This window comes from Strigops habroptila, chromosome 1 (assembly GCF_004027225.2).
Source record: "Strigops habroptila isolate Jane chromosome 1, bStrHab1.2.pri, whole genome shotgun sequence".
Classification (NCBI taxonomy): domain Eukaryota; kingdom Metazoa; phylum Chordata; class Aves; order Psittaciformes; family Psittacidae; genus Strigops; species Strigops habroptila.
Genome location: NC_044277.2, coordinates 130,831,839 through 130,852,500, shown reverse-complemented (window position 1 = coordinate 130,852,500; position 20,662 = coordinate 130,831,839). Strand labels below are relative to the sequence as shown.

The following is a 20,662-nucleotide window of genomic DNA, read 5'->3' as shown; positions in this document are numbered from 1 at the left end:
AATTCCTAGAGCTACATAAATGATGATGTAGACTAAGGCTTGTAGTTTTAAAGTGGAGCTAGAGGAAAGGTAATGTCAGGACAAATTTTCAGCTTAAAGCAATGGAAAGTAATCTTGAGGATGAATGCAAGTACTACAATGTTACGTGCTAGCAGAGAAGTGCTAGGAAACTCTGCTGCTGAGGTAATCAAAAAAGACAAGGTGGGACAAAGCCTGGCTGTCCTGTAGCCGCACAGTCATTATTAGTAGAGTGACAGGGCTGGAACACTATTGGGAAAGCTTGGTTAAATTTTGTCTTCACTGGTTTACAGTAGAATGTCTAACAGCTCTCCTGAGTAACTTGATGGGAGTTTAATGAGAAAAGGAGATCCCAGTGTCCACAAAGGTGGGGTTTAGCTGGTAAAATCAGGATAGGGCAGGCTCTTTATAACACGCACAAAAAATAGTATTTAGGAGGTGTTTTGGTTGTATACTTCACAAAATTAAACCACTTACATGTAGTCAGTGTTAGCTCAAAATAAATTAGTTTTATGACAGTTGAACATACGCAAAGCTTACCTTACAGTATGTGGTTACAGTTAGTGTTTTTCTTTCAAGAATCGATATTCATCGTAAAGAGAATGCAGGTGCTGCTGAGAAACCAATTACTATCCACTCAACTCCTGAAGGCTGCTCAACGGCTTGTAAAATTATTATGGAGATCATGCAAAAGGAAGCTCAAGATACTAAATTGTGAGTAAGAGGCATTTCATTGTGGAAACATTAAAAATTCTGAATTCTTGTTGACTCCATCTAAAGATGTAGTCTTTAAAAACTGTTAACAAGTGAATCTTTGTTGCCATTATCCACACTTGAGTAGGTGAAGAAAGGAACCAAAACTTTTTTCCTTTCAGGACAGTCTACTTGTTTAATTAGTCCCATCACACACCTATGTTTTCAGCCATTGCCTGGCTCCAATTTTAGGGTGAACTGAAGCAAATACTGAAGTTTCTTGAGCACCTAATAGCTTTTAATCAGAGTGAGCTGATAACAAAGTTGTGAGCTCTCACTGAAAGCTTTAAGGTATATTTCTTCTTTCCCAACAGCTCTTGCTACTTTAGTCTGAGCTTTAGCAGTAGATGATAGTGCTGAAATGTGCATTGTACTTGGACTTGTTCTGCATCTGGTATAAACATGTGTAAGTGCATGGGAGTTGTAGACATTTCTATGAAATTTAGCCATAACATACAGAAAAACTTGCACTCTGGTCTCCAAAAGTCTCACTGGATGTAACCTCCATTACAGTACAGAAGAAATTCCCTTGAAGATATTGGCACATAACAACTTTGTTGGCCGACTTATTGGCAAAGAAGGAAGAAACCTGAAGAAAATTGAACAGGACACAGATACTAAAATCACGATATCTCCGTAAGTTTTTGGTGGCCTAATCTTTTGGTGAGATGTCTCAAATAGCAGCAAAGCCACTGTGATATATTCAGGTACAGAGTTCTTACAGAAATGTGTGTTTTGAAGGCTGAGATAACAGCCTTTCTAAGGCCTTTTTATAATGTGGATTAAACTGTTACTTAAGCTCAGTTAAATTTAATGTAAACAGTGAGTCTTCATTGTAAACTAAGTCAAGAGCAAGCTTAAAAATAACATAGGCTATGTGGAGCCTGTGTTAGACTATATTTTAAGTGTCAGTTGTTTTTAACATATTATACCATATGTAACGATGAGTGTTTGAAACTATAAGCCTGGATCAGTTCTGAGCTATGTGTGAAAATGAAACTAGTGATGTTTTAGTTTCTGGTATAGATTAAATTTTTGGACAAGAGGAAGAAAATAAAATAAATGAATACCGAAAACAGTAATTTTAGTAACAGTTCTGTCCCTCTTGACCACTAGCAGCCAAACTGGGATATGTTGACTAGTCTGCTTCAAAGTAATAGCTTTTGGTCTGTGAGTTTGTGAAGATAACTGAGACTTGTTCAAATTTAGCTGAGATTAAACAGGAGTTTTCACCTTCACTGGAAATCTGCACATCATTGATTAGATCAACATCTCTGTAGAAGCTTGGCTGTTAATAGTAGTTTTACTGTAGCATAATATCTTCAGAGAACCTCCTGTTCTGAATAATGAGTACTCTGGTGTGAACTTTCAAGCATTTGAAGCCATCCTGGACTTAAGCTTTGGCAAGAAAGGGTGAGAATAAGGCTTATAAACTGTAGGAAAGGGAGAAAGTTTGAAAGACAGATGAAGATCTATGAAGAGGCGTGAGTACATGCAGGAGAGAAAAAGTGTACTGCAGAAAGAACCTCAAATGAAGGCAAGGAAGCTAAGAGTGAATGAGGTTCCTTAAAAAGAGGAAATTCAATTGGGTGGAAGAAGCTGAGATCTTCCTGAAGGTATGTAAATGTTTATGGAATTAGTCGGAGGAAAAGTGAATCAATTAGAGAAAAAAAACCCAAAGAAGTGTTTCAAGAATAGGTTTTGTAAGACCAGCATGCTCTCTTAAATGTGTTGGCATAAACATTTTGTTTGCAGACAGTATGCAGACTGTTCATGCTATTTCTTAAAGGAAAAAAAGGAAAAAAAGTACAGGGTAAATGGGATAATGGTCTTCATTCCATGAAACCACCCTGTCTTTATTGATGATGACACAAGTAACACTGTCTATAAACACCGAATATTTTTTAATTTTGCAAGTTAATGGTTTATTTGCATTAAAATCTTGGCCTCAAGGTTATATTTATGCTGCGCCTGAAATAGCCCCATGAAGTTACCTGGTTTAACTGCTACGTGAAAGAGCATATATGCCCATTGATTCTGTTTCGTCTAATTAGTCTTTCTCCTGGTCTCTTCATTTAGGCTTTTTGGTAAGCTTGTCCATAAAGTTAAAGGCAGCTGGTTTGGGAAAGTGTTTCCTCTCTTCTTTGGGGTGTTTTCCACCACTTTCCTTTCTGAGGCAATAACTCAGTGCTCGCGCACTGGAAACTTAAAGGATTGCCTTGTGGATGCATTTCATGCTTGCCGTCGCTTAACTGAGATGCGCAGGTTGCCACGCTGCCTGCTGTGCAAGAAAGCAAGCCTTGCATGCTTCTTCCTCTCTCCTTCCTGCCACGGGCTTCCTTGTCCCCCCTGCATCCTGCTCTGACCTATCTTTTTTCTTTTTTTCTTTTTTTCCTTCTTGTCCTCACCCCTTCAACTCTTTCCTCAGCACATGGATATGCCATGGCTTCCCAGTCAGTTTCTTCCACTTTACCATAGTAAGCCAGCATTTGTTACAGAACAAAGAACTAGTTTACTGTGGTAACCCTTTCACTTTCCATGAGGAGATACTAGTGTTTTGCAGCAAATGTTGACTTGCATACCACTTTTGGTTTGCCCCTCAGGAGGATTTGGAGGCTCTCCTGCAGTTTCACTGAGGCTTGGTCTTTTTTCCCCCTCCTTCCTTAAGGAATCCACTATTGCTTTCAAGAAAAGAAAGTTTCTCATGGTCTGTGTTTCTGAGATGTCTAAAACTATCTGAAGCCCTCTTTCTGTTGGCAGGGCTGGTGTGGAGTGAGAAGCTGAGCGGTACTGCACTGCTCTGCAGCTCATGTTCCTGCAGAGTGTGATGGTTTCCATTTTGTGTTGCACCTAAGCACATATCAAGCATCTGATGCCAAACCTTGTTCCATATGCCGTGAAGACAGAGTTTCTCCAGATTCTCTGAGAACTGTGTTTGAGCCCTGTTATGAACTGATGCTATGCTCTTTGGGGAGCAAACGTGACATGCTTGGATGTCACCGCACTCGAATGATAAACCTGGAGTACCCTCTGCTGTTTGCTAATTAACTGTGCTTCCGTTTCATTTCCAGATTGCAGGACTTGACACTCTATAATCCGGAAAGGACCATTACAGTCAAAGGCAGTATTGAAACTTGTGCCAAGGCTGAGGAAGAAATTATGAAGAAAATCAGGGAGTCCTATGAAAATGATATTGCTGCTATGAATGTGAGTTGTCTTGTGGCATGGACCCTTTCTGGAACCAGAATCATGGAAAGATTTAGGTGTGAGGGGCCTCCAGAGGTCACCTGGCCCAGCAGGTGGTTGCACAGTATAGGGCCTGCTTCAAAGTTAAATGAGGTTGTGTAGGGACTTGTCCCCTCTTGGACATCTCCATGGGTAGAAAGTCCACAGTCTCTCTGGGCAGCCTGTGCCCTGTCTCGCTGCTCTCATGGTGAAATGTCTTTCCTAGTATCACATCAGAATTTCCCTGTTGCAACCTCTCTCTGTTGCCTCTTGTATTAATTCCTGGGGTTTGGGTGAGGGTTTTTTATTATTTATGTATGTATTTTAATGAAGGCTTTTTCTAGTATGTTTTGAGTAAAGGAACTGAGAAATTGATTTAGATTGAGGAAATGGATGAGCATTTCACTTCTTGTTGCAAAAACCTAAAGGAATGTATATTTATGTACTATTGTGGTTTATGTGTTCTAGATTGTATATGTTAAAGTAGTGATTCCCAGTGTCTTCATTTTAAAAGTGCAACAACATAAAAAAGATTTCTCCTTCTTTCAATAAATCAATTTAAGAAGGCTTTATTAAAGTTTTTCTTGATATAGATGATAAAGACATTTAGTTATTCAAAGATGATTGGTGATTATATAATAAAACCAACATACCTCATTAGTTTGCCAAAGTATTACTAATGCATATTGAGAAATGATAGAGATTTTTTGATAAGCTATGAAAAGCTTTTTGTGCATGTGTCCAAATCTTGTCTAGAATCAGACTGGAAATATTGTTTTCAGTTTACAGTAATCTCTGATTTTTCTAGAAATGGCCATTCTTCATGGTTTTCCTACTGGCTGGAGATAATACTCTCCTTGCTTTTTTCTCCTCCCTCTCATCCTGTAAGCACATTACAGGACACAAACTACACACGAGGACACAATAAAGTATTTTATAGTGGTATAGTTTTGCTTTGTATTGTGAGCAGGAACATAGGGTGAGGTTGAGGTTATTCTCCTGTTTGGCAAAGAATGTGGTAAGCAGAAAGCTGCCTCTGTTACTGGATGGATTTTGAATTTAGTTTGTAGGGATTATTAGGGTAGTTTTTCGTTTGAAGTTTTGGGGTATTTTGGTGTCTCATGGTTCGCTTATGCTGATGGCTTGAGGTATTTCTAGCTGTCTCTAGAAATAGGTCTCTAGCTGAAGTATTTCTAAAACAGTCATTTTACTGGGCAATAATCTGGAAAAGTGAGAAAGAGTACTGACAAACATCATGGACAGCAAGTGCTTCCTACTGCGTGATGCTGCCACTTTTCTCAGGTGTGGTCAAGCAATGGACATGCAACTTCATAGTTGATGCTTTTGCAGTAAATGCTGGGGGTATCTCACTGTATCTTTTGCAAGACATGGGAGGGAAAGGATATGGGAGGGAGAATGGAGTTGTAGTGTGGCATATAGCCCCAGTGTATAAAAAGTCAGAGCTTGGGCATGGGCTTTCTCTGTTTCTCCAGGCTGTCTTTTTCAGTCTAAAGCCAAAATTACTATCTTATTTCTCTGATAATTCTGTTCACACTAGAAGTAAATAGTACTATTGCCTGAATTTCTTGCTATAAAGTTTGTCATGTTTTTCACCAGATAAGTTGTAGGAAGTGATTCCCAGCTGCTTTTCCCACTACGTGTTTTTAATGTTATTGGTCTGTGTGTATGTCTGGGAAACAGGTTTGAGGCAGAGTCCTTGGGGTAATGGAGGTGGATTTTTTTTTTCTTTTTAAATAACATAGTGACACCTCTCAAGAGGTTAATAGCCTGTGCCAACTAGGATCCTGATTAAAGTTAATAACCAGGATTTTAAATCTTAAACAACTCTTTTGCCATTGCAGCTTCAAGCACATTTAATTCCTGGATTAAATCTGAATGCCTTGGGTCTGTTCCCACCTTCTTCTTCAGGAATACCACCTCCCGCAGTGAGTGTTGCCTCTGCTGCTGCTGCTGCTTCATATCCACCATTTGGGGTAAGGGAATCTCTGATTTTTGATGATTAGTGGATGGTGATACTAATCTGTACAATGCTGCCATTCAAAACTAATCAATTTGCTGTAATTTTGCCATATTACCCCAAAGATCTGGGAAATTGTGTTCTGTGAGTTTTCTAAATGTTGTCGGTCTTCCTGCTTGCACATCGGAAATATTTGCTATGGCTGCTCTTGGGAGCAGGCATTCATTGGTCATTTAGTGAAACGCTCAGTGAAACCAGAAAATGGCGCTTCTTAGAAAAGTGTGTTAGATCCTGTGTTCTAAAGAACTTGAATTATTATAGAAAAAATCTCTCAGAAAATAGGATTTAAAAATTGCTGGAATTTGCAATTGATAATGCTAGTCTGCAATTGTATTCCTGTTGATATGGAAGGAAAAAATGATCTCTTGTCATAAAGTGGGGATCTCTTTGTAGCTAAAATCTGTTTGAATTTAGTAGTTTTGTAAAGGTACAAGCCCTTTTGACTTGTAGTATTGCTATATATATATAGGATTTAAATTACATGGATTAATCTCCTGAAAGTTGTGATTTACTTACCACGTTGCTCTCTAAGAAATATGTGAAAAGAAGTCAATAGAATCTTATTCAAATCAAGTGCTGATTAGTAATAATAAATTAGGTCTCTTGTTATGGAGCAGAAGATAATTATTGTATCGGAAAGCTCCAGAGTCTTTCTGGAAAGAGATGACGTTCTGCTATTCAAGAAAAGACAACCTCATTACACAGAGAAGGTGATTTTCCTTCTCCTCCCTATGGTGGGTGTTAGCAGCTCAGTGGAAGATGAATTTTCAAAATGAACTCGTAACAAGTGGATGACAGAGCTTTACAAGCTATGACGTGGCTGACTTTGCCGCCTTCTTTGCTCAACAGTGACATCTAGAGAGCTAAGTCTGGGACTCTTGATGAACTAGTAAAGTGAAAAATGCAGTACTGTACACCGAACTTTATCAAATAACTCAAGTGGGTCTATACATAATGCGCTAAAGGGTAGTTGTTGCTTAACCATTTTTCTCAGAGGAAGCAGCCAAGAAAATGTCACTGCAACAAACAGGAAAAATTCCACACTCGCAGCATTGTTTGGGCGAATGAACAACTTGGGTATTATGAATGTATGATAAACTATATGGAGCATAATAGTGGCTTTATCAGGAAAAAGTGGTCTAGTGAAAACTACAATGACAATATGTTCATACTCCGTTATTTTACTGCTAATAGCAGTGCCTCTATGACAAATTCTCTCCCTTTCAAAGTCCCTCTGCACTTTGATTTCAGAGTAGCAGTCTAAAAAATACAGGGTTTTGCTTAATTATATTGTATAAAGTATCATCTGTGGTAATGGATTGCCTCAATTTATTCTTTTTTTAAGAGAAACTAGGGTGATTTGTTAACAGTATGTAACTTTCTTTAGTGGTAATGAAAATTGTAGCTTTTTCCTTTTTTTTTCTCCAGATTTGCAAACTACTTCACTGTTCTTGAGATTCATGCTGTAAGCCTACAGTTCTTTCCTTCTTGGTTTATTTTAATTTAATTTTTGTTGTGGTTCTTTCTTGCTTTTGCTTTAAACGTGCACCTAAACAATGCTGAATTTGGTGATTTAAATCTTATTCCCCTTTTCTTGGCCTGCTAGGATCTCTGGCAGTTTTGTGGCTTCTGAAAATAGGACAGTGGCAACATCTGGAAAATGGCATCAAGAAACAACTGCCATTGTGTAAAAGTGTAGAAACTTTGCAGATGGAAGGACCACACTGTCTGAGCTTTCTTTTATTCCTGTTCATACTGTATGCTCAGTCCTCTGGATAAGCTATCACTCCAGGTAGTCTAGATGTACAAGAAGTTGACAATGCAAAAAAAGGGGGATAAACTTTGGCTTTTTTTAGAGGTTGATTTGGTACTAAGACAGCCCCTGAATCTGATACGAAGGGCTTCTGAAATAAATGCATGGACAACTGAAACTATCTCTCCTTTTCTTACTTACTTGTGACCTTGGCTGGAAAAGAGCAGGTGGTTCTGTGAGCTTCAGGCAAGTCAGCCCCTCTGATTACTTGGAGTAGCTGTCTCTTTCTGGGGAGAGGAAACAGAAGTATGAGTTTATCTTTCAATGGTTGTGGTTTTCCAGAAAACAAAGTTTCCATAACTTTTTTATTACTCTATTTGACAAAGACTCTTAAATCATGCTTGTATGTGAAGTTAGTTTCTGTACTTTCTGAGTTTTATGCATCTTAATCTTTCTTTTTTTTTTCCTCTAGTGGAACGATTTTTAAGACACTGATTAAATAAGGTATTGGGGCATGTAGAAATAGAAAGCAAAAGAAAAGAGCTGTCTGCATTTTGAAGAAGAAATGGAAACAATTTGAAAGGCTGAAGGCAGCTGCAGGGTGGGATCTAGGAGAACTCATAAGGGATTTAAAAAATAAAATTAATAAATAATCTGTGTAAGTAAAAGAGCCTTCAGTGAAAGGAGGTCTTAAAAGAAGCATTAATGAAGAAATCACAGGGAGAATTTATGTCCATTCGGCTATGAGCTATTCATTACCAAGTTCCTGGTTTTGGCAGAAGCATTTGGGCAACTCAAGTCCCTTGAGCTTGTTTTGAGTGAATGTTCTTGTATGCTTGGGAGCACTGGTTAGCTGGCACTGAGGATATCCCTTTCAGACAGCTGGAAATCCTTACTGAAAACACTGCTGGCATCAGGGTGTAAGAAGTGTATCCTGCTGCTGCCTTGCTTATTTTTGCCAGTGAAAATTTTGCCTTCTGTTCAGGGCTGGACACGGGTGGCTCTTCCCTGTCCCCTGTTTGAGCAAAGGTGTGTTCCTCGGCAATTTCAACTGCACTGTTAACAGGGGCCTCTTGGCATCTAATGCCTTTGAAGTCGTTTTGTGAATGTGTGTTTGCAAACCATAGTGAGCCCTGGGCCCCCACTATGATGTGCCTGAGGGTTATGAAGCTTTTGTTTGAATATCTTTGTATTGACCTTTTCTTCACCTTGTTGTGGGGATGGACTCACAAGTGGCTCTCCCTTGGGTCAGAAGTGGTAGGTGGGTGAGATTTGTGCGTTTGGAGAAGAGTTTCCATATGGAGCTGATCCCTTATATGTACTATTTTCTAGTGACAAGGTGTTGCTGTGACCTTGTGTAGGACTTGTTCCCAAAGAAACTGAGGTGTCATCTGAATTATTGAAACAAGTGTCTGTCACATTCCTGATGCTGCTTTTTCATATGGGTGGAAAGAGAAGAATCTGCGTAGTAAACAGATCTAGGATTTTGTTACATTTCCAGAGCTTAAAGTGACAGGTCTGAACACTCATATATTCAGCTGTAGCCAAGTATTCCTAAAACGGAGTATTCAGTAACTTGGGAATGAGTAATTGGATAAGTTTAGCTATGTTAACGTGAGCTGTGTGATGCTTCATCCTCTCCCTTTTCGTGCAACACTTCTTAAGGCATTTTTAACAAAAGCATGAACACTGTTCTCCAGCTGCTACAGGAATAGTCCAGTGTCACAAACTTAGGAGATGGTGACGTTATCAAACATTGGTTTGCATTTAATGTCTTGGATGGGGTCATGTTTAGAAGAACAATTTCCATGTGGCTGAGATACCTCATTCTCAATGTTCCATCTCAGTGATGGTTCACAATGGTGTACAACACTAATGTCTTATTGCATGGAGCCTCATCTCATTTAATCTAATTAGAAGCAGTTTCTGCCTCAGTAAGAACCTGGCTGTTGCTTTACCCTTTGTCCTGGCAGTGGAGTCCATACAGGAAGGCACAGGCTGTCCTTGGTACCTGTCCCTGTACAGACACAAACACGTGTGTGTGCATCCACTGCACATGGCTAAGAGAGTCTGAGTACCACATCTAGTGCAGGCTAGCCATTTTTTAATATTTAGCTATCACTAGCAACAATTCTTTGTTGCATCTGTGTAATTTATTTGCAAAGTCCAAGATCTGTTTGCCTGCTTAAAGCACTCACTTTTTGTGTAGTCATTTAAAAGGGATGCAATGGAATTGCATATTGTGTTTGATTCCTGAATTTTCCTGCCTCTTTTTGCAAAAGCCAACATCAGTATACTTTTCTCTGGCCTCCTAAAAGACAAGCAAATGGGAGCATGTGGGAATCATTGAAATATTTTAAGGCTCAATGAAAATGTAGGACTTAAGAAATGTCTCAGTTAAGAATACCAAGAGTTGAAAATTCTTTTTACTGTCAAATGGGCATGATTTTACTCTTAGGTCCTGGTGATATGATAGAACTAATGGGGTTTTTTGATGAACATGTGTCCCTGTGTAAGCATCCTTAACTCTGTGCTTAAATGCTTGTGTGTATTGCAGTTCTGAAACAATCACAAATAGTTTTGTTAGTCTGCCCACTGTCACTCATGATGAACGTCGTGACCTGAGCAAAGAATTGGGATTTGTATGAGGACAGTAATATTCTGCAGAAGTGAATATGCCCCATGCTTATGTTTTCCAGAAGATATGTTGCCACAAAAAATGTTTTGGAAAGTATGTCAGCCAAACTGCTTCAGATGTGGTATTTTACTGCTCAAAGCTGTCTTGATGAAGACGTTGCTCCTTTTTTCTGAACTCTGGGGAGAATATGCACGTACTTGTCTCTCAAGAATAGAAGTCTGTTCCCATGCAACACCGAAGATTTTAAAGCTCCAAACAAATGAGAAATCCTTATCTTACAGCTCAACTGTGCAGTCATGCAACAAATACACCTGGCTCACCCACTGGGGTTGAGAGGGTTGCACCCTTCCTTTTATAATAGAAACTTTGTGTGTTTAGTTGTTCATCTGACTGCATTTCTTTTGTAGCTTTTGGGTCAAAATTTGGCATCCCAAGGGTACGGGAGAAGGAGGGCTAACATGTGGGGAGCTCATCCTGCACTTCAATGTCCTGAAAGAGAGTGGTAGCATGAATTCTCTTGCTATCTGTCATATGCAGATATACTCGAACTAATAGGAAGGTAAGAAGTAGACAGCTTTCCTCCACAAAAGGAGTTCATGCTAGCTGCTCTGCTGCATCTGTAAGGTCCTGTAAGAGATGGCTGAACTTCTGCTGTGTGAAAGTTAGCTAGGGTGAAGCAATGTGCCTCTGCTCACAGCAGGACTGCTTTCTCTACTGGTCTTTTTGCACAACAGTTGTAGCTTCTTGAGTCTCTACCCTCAAAAAGCACTCTTTCTAACCTTTTCTTGAGCCTCACAGTTAATTTTTAGGTTATGTGATGTGCCTATAAGCTTCTAAGAATGGGGGGGGGGGGGGGGGGGGGGAAGGTAGTTTCTTACAGTAAACAAACCCAAGAAATCAAGCCACTCTTTTTTCACAAAAAAAATCTTGCACAGCTAGGCTGATAGGTTGCTTTCCTTTACTCTTTTTGCCATCTCCTGAAGCTTTTTGTTGCAGGTGAGGAACATGTCAGTGGAAAACATTCTCCTTAGAAGATGTGGTCAAAAAAGAGATTCCTTCTTTATTCTCCAGTAATTTTCTTAAATCATAATAGTAAAGAAGAGATCTTCTATATCACGTAGATGTAAGAGAAGAAATAACTGTATTGTGCTTTTGGCAGGAAAGAAAAGTAATTTAAAATGAAAAATTGCTTCATTGAGGGCCTTCATTTGATGCCCTGAGCATAGATGAGAAAGACAAGGAAGAGGAATAACTGTCCTATGTTTCCAGGTACTTTGACTCTTACTTGGTGGAGTTGGGCTCATTTGGATGTCTGGGTTTGATAGGATTAGCTTATGCAACTGTTGCATCTAAACTACCCTGGGGTAGTAATGTATGTACACCTATAATGTGTGTAGTTGTAAGTGGCTTTGCCCTGATTTGGCTAGCTTGTTAAGCAGTAGATTTTGTGAGAAGCTGTCCTACAGCCAAAAGAGGATGTGGTTTTGGGGAGTGAATTAAAATTTGCCGGTGTTTTTACAAAATGGTTTTATATCAATGAAATGAAAACCATACATGTACAAGCACACACAGTCTTGAGGAGGGCACTACAGGACAACAGCATTGTCTGAAAAAACCTACTACCAGCTAATTAGGCTTCTTTTGAAGCTTGTAACCTCAATGCCTTGAATACACCTTTCCTGCTTCTTAGTTTCTTAAATTCATTAATGATGTATTTTTGACAACTAAGACGTTTGCTCCATGGTGCATAACATTGTGGGATTGTTCTGCTCCATGGAGAAAATGGTTGGTCCTCCCACTGCCTCAAAGTCTCCTGCTCCTACCATGCTGTGTTGGCAGGGAGCCACGTCCAGAGTAATCAGAAACTATTCTGCCTCTGGAGATGGACTGGCCCCCAGTGAGGGAAGCAGAAATGCAATTGGTACTGTATGATGTACAGAGATCTGGCAAGCTGACAGTTGGTATGGGTTTTTCCTGAGGTGTTGAAGCCTTCGGTTATTCTTAATAGCTCTTTCTACAGTTCTGAGGTTGTCAGAACGCAAATAGGATCGCTCGCTAACTAGTAACGCACACTTTTAAAAATGAAAATGGCTTCCTCCTCACTGCAGGTTTGAGTACTTGTGATATTTACACTTCCTTGGGACAAGAGAGAAGAATTTTTGTTGGTACTATGCTCCCAGATTCTTGCCATGGGAAGATTTAATTGGTGTTCCCTTGAACATTGCAGACTCCCAAGCTCTAAGTACCAGGCTCAGCATCTTCTGGATGTTAAACTAAATGGGAAATTTAATTCCTTAAGGTGCCAAACAATATTTTGTTACTACACTGTGCTATGCTCCTTCAGGCCAGAAACAAAAGTAGGTCAAGTCCTCATTCTGGTGTACCTGGCTCCGTCTCTGGTTGGTTTGTTCATTAAACATAATGGAAAAATAAGCGACCTTTCTGTGTTTTCACAACCTGTTTTCCTTGCAGCTGCCAAGGAATCTGAGCAGTACCTTTGTAAACCAGAGCTGATGAATACCTGTATCTTTTCAAAGCCACAGATTTCCTGGGCAACTTCTAAGAGTTTGGAGTACCCATGTGGCTGGTGTGTCACAGCCATGATTTTTGAAGTGCAAGTGTTCCTATATGTTTGCACTGTTGCAACACCAAATACCTATGTTTGCTGCTTGTGAATGACCAGCAAAATTCTTGCTTACGTAGTTTCACAATCTGTTCCTTATGTTGATTCCTGCTTTTGGCTGTCTATTCAGAATAAAAGGTGGCAGATTGCATTTTTTGGCATTGTGGCCAGTCAGATTTTGCAAAAACAAAAGGTTCATGCCATGTTCAGAAATATGTCAGACCTGTTCCTGCTTGTGAAATACCTTATAACCAACCTGCCAGAAAATGTTCCTTCTCTGCTTCTGTGATTTCTACCCTCTCATTTCTGGCTAGGTTTTCATGTTGGAAACACTTCTGATAGGTGCGGTCCTGTTAGTGACTTCTAGTACTCTGAGGAGATCCCCATGCCTTGCCAGGTAGAAGACAATGGTGATGAAAAGTACTAAAGTTGAGAGCCAAGAAGGGAAGTGAGTTGTAGCACTAAGTGAGATGATTTTAGTAGCATTTCACATAAGGTACTGACCATTGTGTAATAACCAGCTGTGCCTGAGTTTCAGGTGTTGAAATGCAGTAGTCCCCAGATTGGAAATGCAGACAGGGGCTATTGCTTATGTTTTCAACCAAGAGGAGAGGACCAGCTCAGCTAGCTGGACAGAGGGTTCCCTCCTGCACAACGTGCTTTCTGGGTGTCCAGGGCTGATGATGGGGACAGGTAGAGCTGCACGGCTTTTTCGTGAGCTTATTGCCTTGGAAAGGGTCATGTTTTTGGTTCATCTAGTGACACAGTCGCTTCTTAGGTCATGCAGCAGTAATGCTTGCATGGTAAGGGGGAGCCAGCTCAGGTCTGAACACAGCAGACATTCACCAGACACCAGCCTAGAGAGCTTGACGGCTGAGGGAGGTGCTATGACGATCTCCTGGCCACACTAGAAGGTTGTTGCAAGTGTGATGTTGAAGCTGCTGTGGGGGAGTTCCTTGTTGTACTTGGAAATCCTTCTCACCACTCCTGCCTCTCACATCAATCTGGGATTCATGTGAAGATGAAGCCCTGGGTGGATGGTGGCAGTACAGCTTGTGCACGGGAAAATGGGTGATGCTTCAGGGTGTCTGGAGCAAAGTTAAAAATACACATCGCTGCTATTAATTTATGTTTTCCTAACTCTTGAGTGACTGAATTCAGCAGTGAAGAACTCTGTTACCTTCTGTGTGTAGTCCTGCTTTTCGGGGAGTGAATATGGCAGGAAAATTTTAACTCACAGCATGGGCTTAAATTTGTTCTAAATAAACCCAGAAAGCCTGGAGGCCGGGAGGAGGTCAGGCTTCAATTTAACCTACGCTGGCAGCACTAATTTAGCTAATGTACAAGATGGTGACCCTAGGAGGTATTTGCAAGGATGTTGTAAAACTGTGGATTGTGTTAGACCTATCAACCAAGAATTTAAATAGATTTTCCTTAATGAGCCTCTTGTTTTCAACAAAGGCTTAAACTTTTAGTGTTACTATTGGAAAATGAATACATTAGAATTTCTTTCACTGGTGTCAAAAGCTTATTTTTTTATTAATGCATTGAATCCTACTGGAATGTGTTCAAGGATAGTTGGCTTAATGTTGGTTTCCCCTTGCTGCAAGTTTTCATTACTAAGTAAATAAGAGCATTTAGTATAGCTGTAGGCCAGGATAATTCTTCACAGTGCATTACAAAAACATGGTTTAAATTTTGGCTTTGAATCTGGTAAAGGGTTTGAATAAAACGATACCTCATTTCCTGACAAAACTTAGGGTATTCTGAAGATCAAGTGAGTCATCTGTAACTCTGCCTTGCCTTGGTGAATGGTGATCCTGGCAGTTAGGTAGGGGAATAATGGCAAAAGAGAACTTAATGCAGTCATCTACTAGTCGTATGTTTACTTTACAAAGTGGATTTTTTTACTGTTTAAAAACAAAGAACCACCAGTAATCCACTAGGCTAGATGGTAGCCAAACATTGGCTGAGAATGTTCCATGAAGTCTTAAAATAGCTTTTAATTATTTCCCTCACAGCTAAAAAAAAAAGCTATGCTGGCTAGAAATGGATAACATGACTTTGTGACTTAAAATAAATGTCTTATTCTAAGGTAATTCCTTTGCAACGCATTTAGAGTAAATGAAAACATGTACTGGAGATGCATAATGGGCACAGAAACCAGCAAAGATCTGGTTCTGCTCCCATTGATGTCTGGCACAAAATCCTATTTACTTCAGTGGGTACAGTATTTTTAAAGATTTACAGCCTTATCCCAAATGTTGCCGTGGGTTTACCAACCACAGGCGTTTGATGGAGCAAGGGGTCTATGGAGACACTTAAAAACATGACTGGGAAAAAATTTGTACTGTTGGCAGGCTTGCAGAAAAAAGACTGAGATTAATGCTGAAGTTAATATGAGGGACATAAATAACAAACATGTGCCCTTAGCAGCCCTGCAGCGGGTGAGATCAAATGCTCGTACTGACTGAGGGAGCTGTGGGCTGACCAAGCAGCAGCATCGGACGAAAGCAAAAGAGGGGGGTTTGTCTTGGGGAAGAACCAAGGAGGCAAAACTTTTATGTTGGTGTGATTGTTGGGGCTTTTTTGTGGTTTTATTTTGGGGGGGGGGTTTAAATTATTATTTATTGATTTTTAAATATGTTTTCCCAAATACAGTGTTCACTTCCCCAGCTCTGGTGGTTTCAGACCTACTTTTTTTTACCTCCCACGATCCATCTGAAGAAACATAGCTTTATCTTTCTGAGTTTTCATCCTTGCCTTGCCATACTTCGGCTGTTATGTGAGTGCAAGATGAGGAGGAATGCTTTTCCTTCTGATGACCTACCGGATAAGGGGAAAGCTTTTCTTCCTGTGTGTGATTTTGGGCAGTTTGTAGGACTGATGCACCAGGCCTCAGCAAAAGCGTTACAGTAAGCTTACCCCAAGGGCAGCCTGTTGGTGCTCTACAGCTCTTTCTAACTCTGCAAGTAGAAGTTGCAGAAAGAAGAGTGAATCTGCAAATTTTTTTGGCTGGAAGCCCTCAGCTTGTAGCTCTGGTGTGGACCAATAGCTCTTGTGCAGGAGGGCATGGGGCAATATCCCAAGGAAGGGAAGAGCCTCACCACAGCTGAGGCTCTGAAAACTAAGAAATGACCGCTCTGCTAAGCCAGTTTGTGAAGGGTAAACTGTAACATGATAGGAATGGCAGCAGAGAAGTGATTCTCCTCAGAAAGTCTTCTGTAGGGCTGCGGAGTCTGGTTGGAGTGAAGGGGACCATCCTGATGGTACCTGCAGTGCAGGGTCTCTAGGAGAGCCCAGTGTAATAGGGAAGCAGCCAGGGGTTACAGGATTCAGTAACAGATTAGGCTAGGTCTTGGATGGAGGTGGTGGGAATTTAAAAAAGAAACAGTTGGCATGGTCTGTTGGGCTAGGGACAGATGGCTGGTGTTCAGGGACTTGCAGGAGGTATGGAAGGAGGTGTATCCAAGCTGCCACAGGAAAAACCGTTGGAGAAGACTAAAACGTTAGAGCTGCTAGTGTGCAGAAGCAGTTGCTTAGCTTCATCCAATGGGGTAGATTAATTTACGTCTCTGTGTTAGATCACTGTTTTCAATCCTGACTTAAATGAGCTAGCAGGAAATCTGATTTAAGTTGACTTATCAAGTTTTACATCTGTACTTTAGTTACCTTTCTGAAAGCCTTAGTGTAGTCTGTGCCACCACAGCTACCCTTTGCTAACACAGTGAATATATCTTTCTATTTAAACAAGTAGGCAGTTTACCATTTGCTTTGGTTAATGTATTTTTTCCATTTTCTGTTAAAAAATGATGAATGGTCCTTTTCTTATTTGCTTGATTAATTTTTAACTTCTGATTTTCATCAGGCTCCATTTGGATGGAAATTGGAATCCAATTAATGAACAAAATCAGTATTTAAAATTGTTTTGATTAGTTAAATGTGCTGGATATAGATGAAAAATGCTTATCAAGCCTGGTTTGTGTCTAAACTGTACTGATTTTTGTAGAAAAAAAATAAGTATTATCAGCTGTTTATGAACTGAATTAATTGTTTCTGGTCACTATGCTTTTCAGGAATCTATTTGTTGGAACTAAGAAATCTTGGTTTCTGAATTTTGGTTTCTGGAGGTTTGGTTTTTTTTTTTTTTAATTCTAAGAAGTAAGTTCTCCATCTGAGTCAACATCCTACTGATGTCTAACTGTGTGTCCCAGCTACATGAGACACAAACTTCCCTCCCCAGAGAGAGTCCTCCCACCCCATGGCCCAGAAGAGTATGTAGCTTGCTTTATGTTGTTTGGACCTGTTCAGTGTTAGAGTGGACTAGTCCTGAGCCTGTCCCACAAATACTGCTAGGGCAGAAGAGATGGTCTATGTATCGCAGACCTCTGAGACAGTTACGTGTGAGTTATGGTGGATGTATGGATCATACATCTTGGAGAGCCTAGGCTACTTATTTAAAAGTTTTGGTTTTCCTACATATCTGTTAATTCCTAGGGCTGGGCTGGTCTTGAATAAACTGTTTTCTTATGTGGGGGGAAAATAAAGTGAATGGGGAAGAGGATAAAATTGCACAGAATTCTCCATATACAGGAGACCTTACTGTTGTCAAAATTAGTTAGTGACTAATTCCATGACTTAAGAAACTTTGCAACTTCAGTTCTTTAACATTTAGACCAAACAGTATTTAAATTTGTAACTATACCGTAAAGGCCCTTAAAATTATGAAGTAGAAAAGAGGAATTGCAGGATGCTTTCTAGAGTCATTACAGACAGATATTCTCCAAGATATATATATATAGAGATATATATTTTAGTTTTTAAAATTGAAGTATATGTTTAAGCAAACTTGGCCTTGTTAAGGGCTGAACATTGAAGCTCAGATTTCACACAGTGGGAAATTAGCTTCCTAAATTTAGTACATCTAACATATGTTTAAGATCTAGGAATCTATTTCTGATATAATTCATGCTCAAAGTTCCTGGAAAGCTCCATGACTTATGTGGCATGGCATTGGGAAGATTAAATTATAGTTGATTTTCTTCCATCCTAAGATCCCCAGAAGCATCTGGAAGATTGATGGGTGGTGTAGTCATTGCATTATGTTTTGATGTGTTTCTTTTGGAGGATAGTCTTCCAGTAAATACAAAAGGATTTTAAAATTACTGTGGGTAAGAAGGTGGACAGATAATAAATTGAACTTGGTGGTGTTATACTCTCTTAAAAGCCTTAGCTAGACTTGATTTCTGCCAGAAGGAAAAAGAAAGTTGTTGTGTTTGATGTTCATGCTTTAAAACAAATCCAACAGGGTGGTTTTTTAAGTGGTTAAAAATCACTGTGGGTAAGGAAATGGACGTAATTTCTCTAAATGCTGTATGATGTTATACTGGAGATGAATTTGGTTATACATATGTGCCACTCTGCTTCTGCAGGCAAGAATCTGAAAAATTACAATGTAGACACAGTTCTGTATCAGTAGATTCTCCACTGTTCCTTAATAAACGTAGATTACTATTACACCAAAATAGAAGTTTAACATTAAAGAGCCTCACACCAAATAATAATAATATCCTTTAGGAAAAAAAGAAGTCGAAATGTATCAACAAGCCAAAACTGTGAGGAGGGATGGGGGGGAGAGGGCTACAGTGAGCTGACTGTACATTTGGAAAGACACATGTACATCTTCTGTCTTCCATTGCCTTTGCTGCCCATGCTTCATATTTAAGGGTGAGGCAGCAGAAAGGAATTTCAGTGGTGAATTGAATCTAGCCAAGAAAGTGGCTTGAAATCAAGCTTTGGGAAGAGGAGAGGAAAACTGTGCTGCAGGCAGATGGGCAACAGAGGGAAGGCATGGACTATCTGCAAAAAAAACTAATGAAGTTTCATTTTTATGGTAGGGAAATGTGTCTGAAGGTGGGTTTAGGTAGAAGCTGTGTAAATTCTTGAAAATCAAGTAAAGTTACATGTTTTATTTGTAGCAGTGTTATATGACTTCGCTGGGAAATTCGTGTGTGTTAGCTCAAAGCTTAACTGGAAGAGGGTGGCTGGAGCTGCATGTGAGAGGGAAAACTTTGGCAGTGGCCTTCTGCAGGAACGGGAGTGTTGGTGGAGGTAGGGGTCAAAGAGATGAGTGAGCAAGGGGTGGCTAAGTTGTCTGCACCTGGATTGGCAAGAGAGGTTGCCTCTACACCCAGTGCAGTTAGTACGGATCCTTGCCACATACCTGGAAAGAAGCCCAAATGCCTCATGAATTTGTGTCCCTTTAGAAACAGTTCTCTGAAGTGGTAAGATCAAGCAGGTACCTGGGGTAGCATTTCCACATTACTGGAAATCTTGCTGGATTCACAATGAACATGTAAAAGGACTTACTATGAGTACATTCACAGGATGTTTGTAATAACAGGAGGAGAAAGTGAGTAATCTTCTGGAAAGTGGTTTAACACATACTGAAAAGACTGGTATCTTTCATTACAAATACATTGTTTCAGGGCGTAGTTTTGAGATTGATTTAAACTGATCTGTAGGCAGATTGAGAGGTGCTCCCATGCCCTGACCTAATTGTTGTTGCTTCCTTCCTTGTTCCAGGACTGCCGCTTGTGCAGCTCTCTGGTTATTGAGGTCAGGGACCTGCTGTGTACCTTAAAAATCAGCTGGATCTGCAATCCTGCTGCCCACAAAGCACACGGGGCAGTGGGGAGGTGGGTGTGGAGGGCTGCATCCTGTGTCCAGGGAAAACGTGGGCTTAAATCAGCTTTGGCTGTTAATCCTGATGCCTTGTATGTGTGAAAACACAGGGTAAATTGTGTAACTGTTGCGAGCACCTAAAGCGGCCAACAGAATGTGTTTCTATTCTCAATATCCTATTCTGGGGTTTCTTCACCTGGTACATGGAACTGTGCCTGGAATTTGTTTCCCCTGAGGTAACAGTTGACTTGTGTTTACCAAAAATAAAGTGGTAAAACTTGGAAACAAGCATTTTGTTCTGATTTGTTTACAGTTAATGCACCAGGACTTTGCTTCACCTCAAAGGAAGTTACTGAAATTTAAAAATAAGTGGAGATAGCTTTTTTTAGGATTGCAGCTGCTTTTTGCTGTGTGTTGCATATAGCATATCTTTTCCTGAAAATATCACCAAAAAAGCTGCTTCAGTGAGCTTCTGTATGTGGGTCTGTATCCCTACCAAAATACGCAAGTGAGCAAAGCTCAGTGAGCATGGTTGGTCCCACGTGCTCAACTCACTGATGCTCAGGCTGGTCCACATGGTGAGCCCTGAGAAAGTGAGGAATGAGGATGGCTGTGTTGTCTTCAAATACGTCTGTGGAAAAAGTACTTGTTGGCTTTGTCTTGTTGAGGGTGAGCAAAACAAATTTTGAGAATACATAAGAGGGCTACACAGGGGAAAAGATACTTGAAAATGGGGGGGGGTCCTAGTTCAAAGAAGGGCTCGGGTGAAATGCTTTTGAGACGTAACCCTTACATGAGTGGATAGATTAGTGGTACGGTGGCATAGTGGGTGCTCAGCGGTGCTCTGTTAGCCCAGGATGAGCTCTTCTGAGGCTGGTAGAATAGTTATGACTTATTGTGGCATATGTAACCCTGTGGTTTGATCATTGC

General features: G+C 40.2%; 1 protein-coding gene across 1 annotated transcript in view; it reads left to right on the top strand.

Annotated features, from left to right (window-relative positions):
- IGF2BP3 (insulin like growth factor 2 mRNA binding protein 3) overlaps positions 1-20,662 on the top strand; it is a 116,083-nt gene that overhangs the window by 81,611 nt on the left and 13,810 nt on the right. The window contains exons 8-11 of the mRNA XM_030481247.1: positions 598-732; positions 1,285-1,407; positions 3,843-3,978; positions 5,859-5,990. Of these exons, the coding sequence (XP_030337107.1) occupies positions 598-732; positions 1,285-1,407; positions 3,843-3,978; positions 5,859-5,990 (526 nt within the window). The remainder of the gene's footprint in view (positions 1-597; positions 733-1,284; positions 1,408-3,842; positions 3,979-5,858; positions 5,991-20,662) is intronic.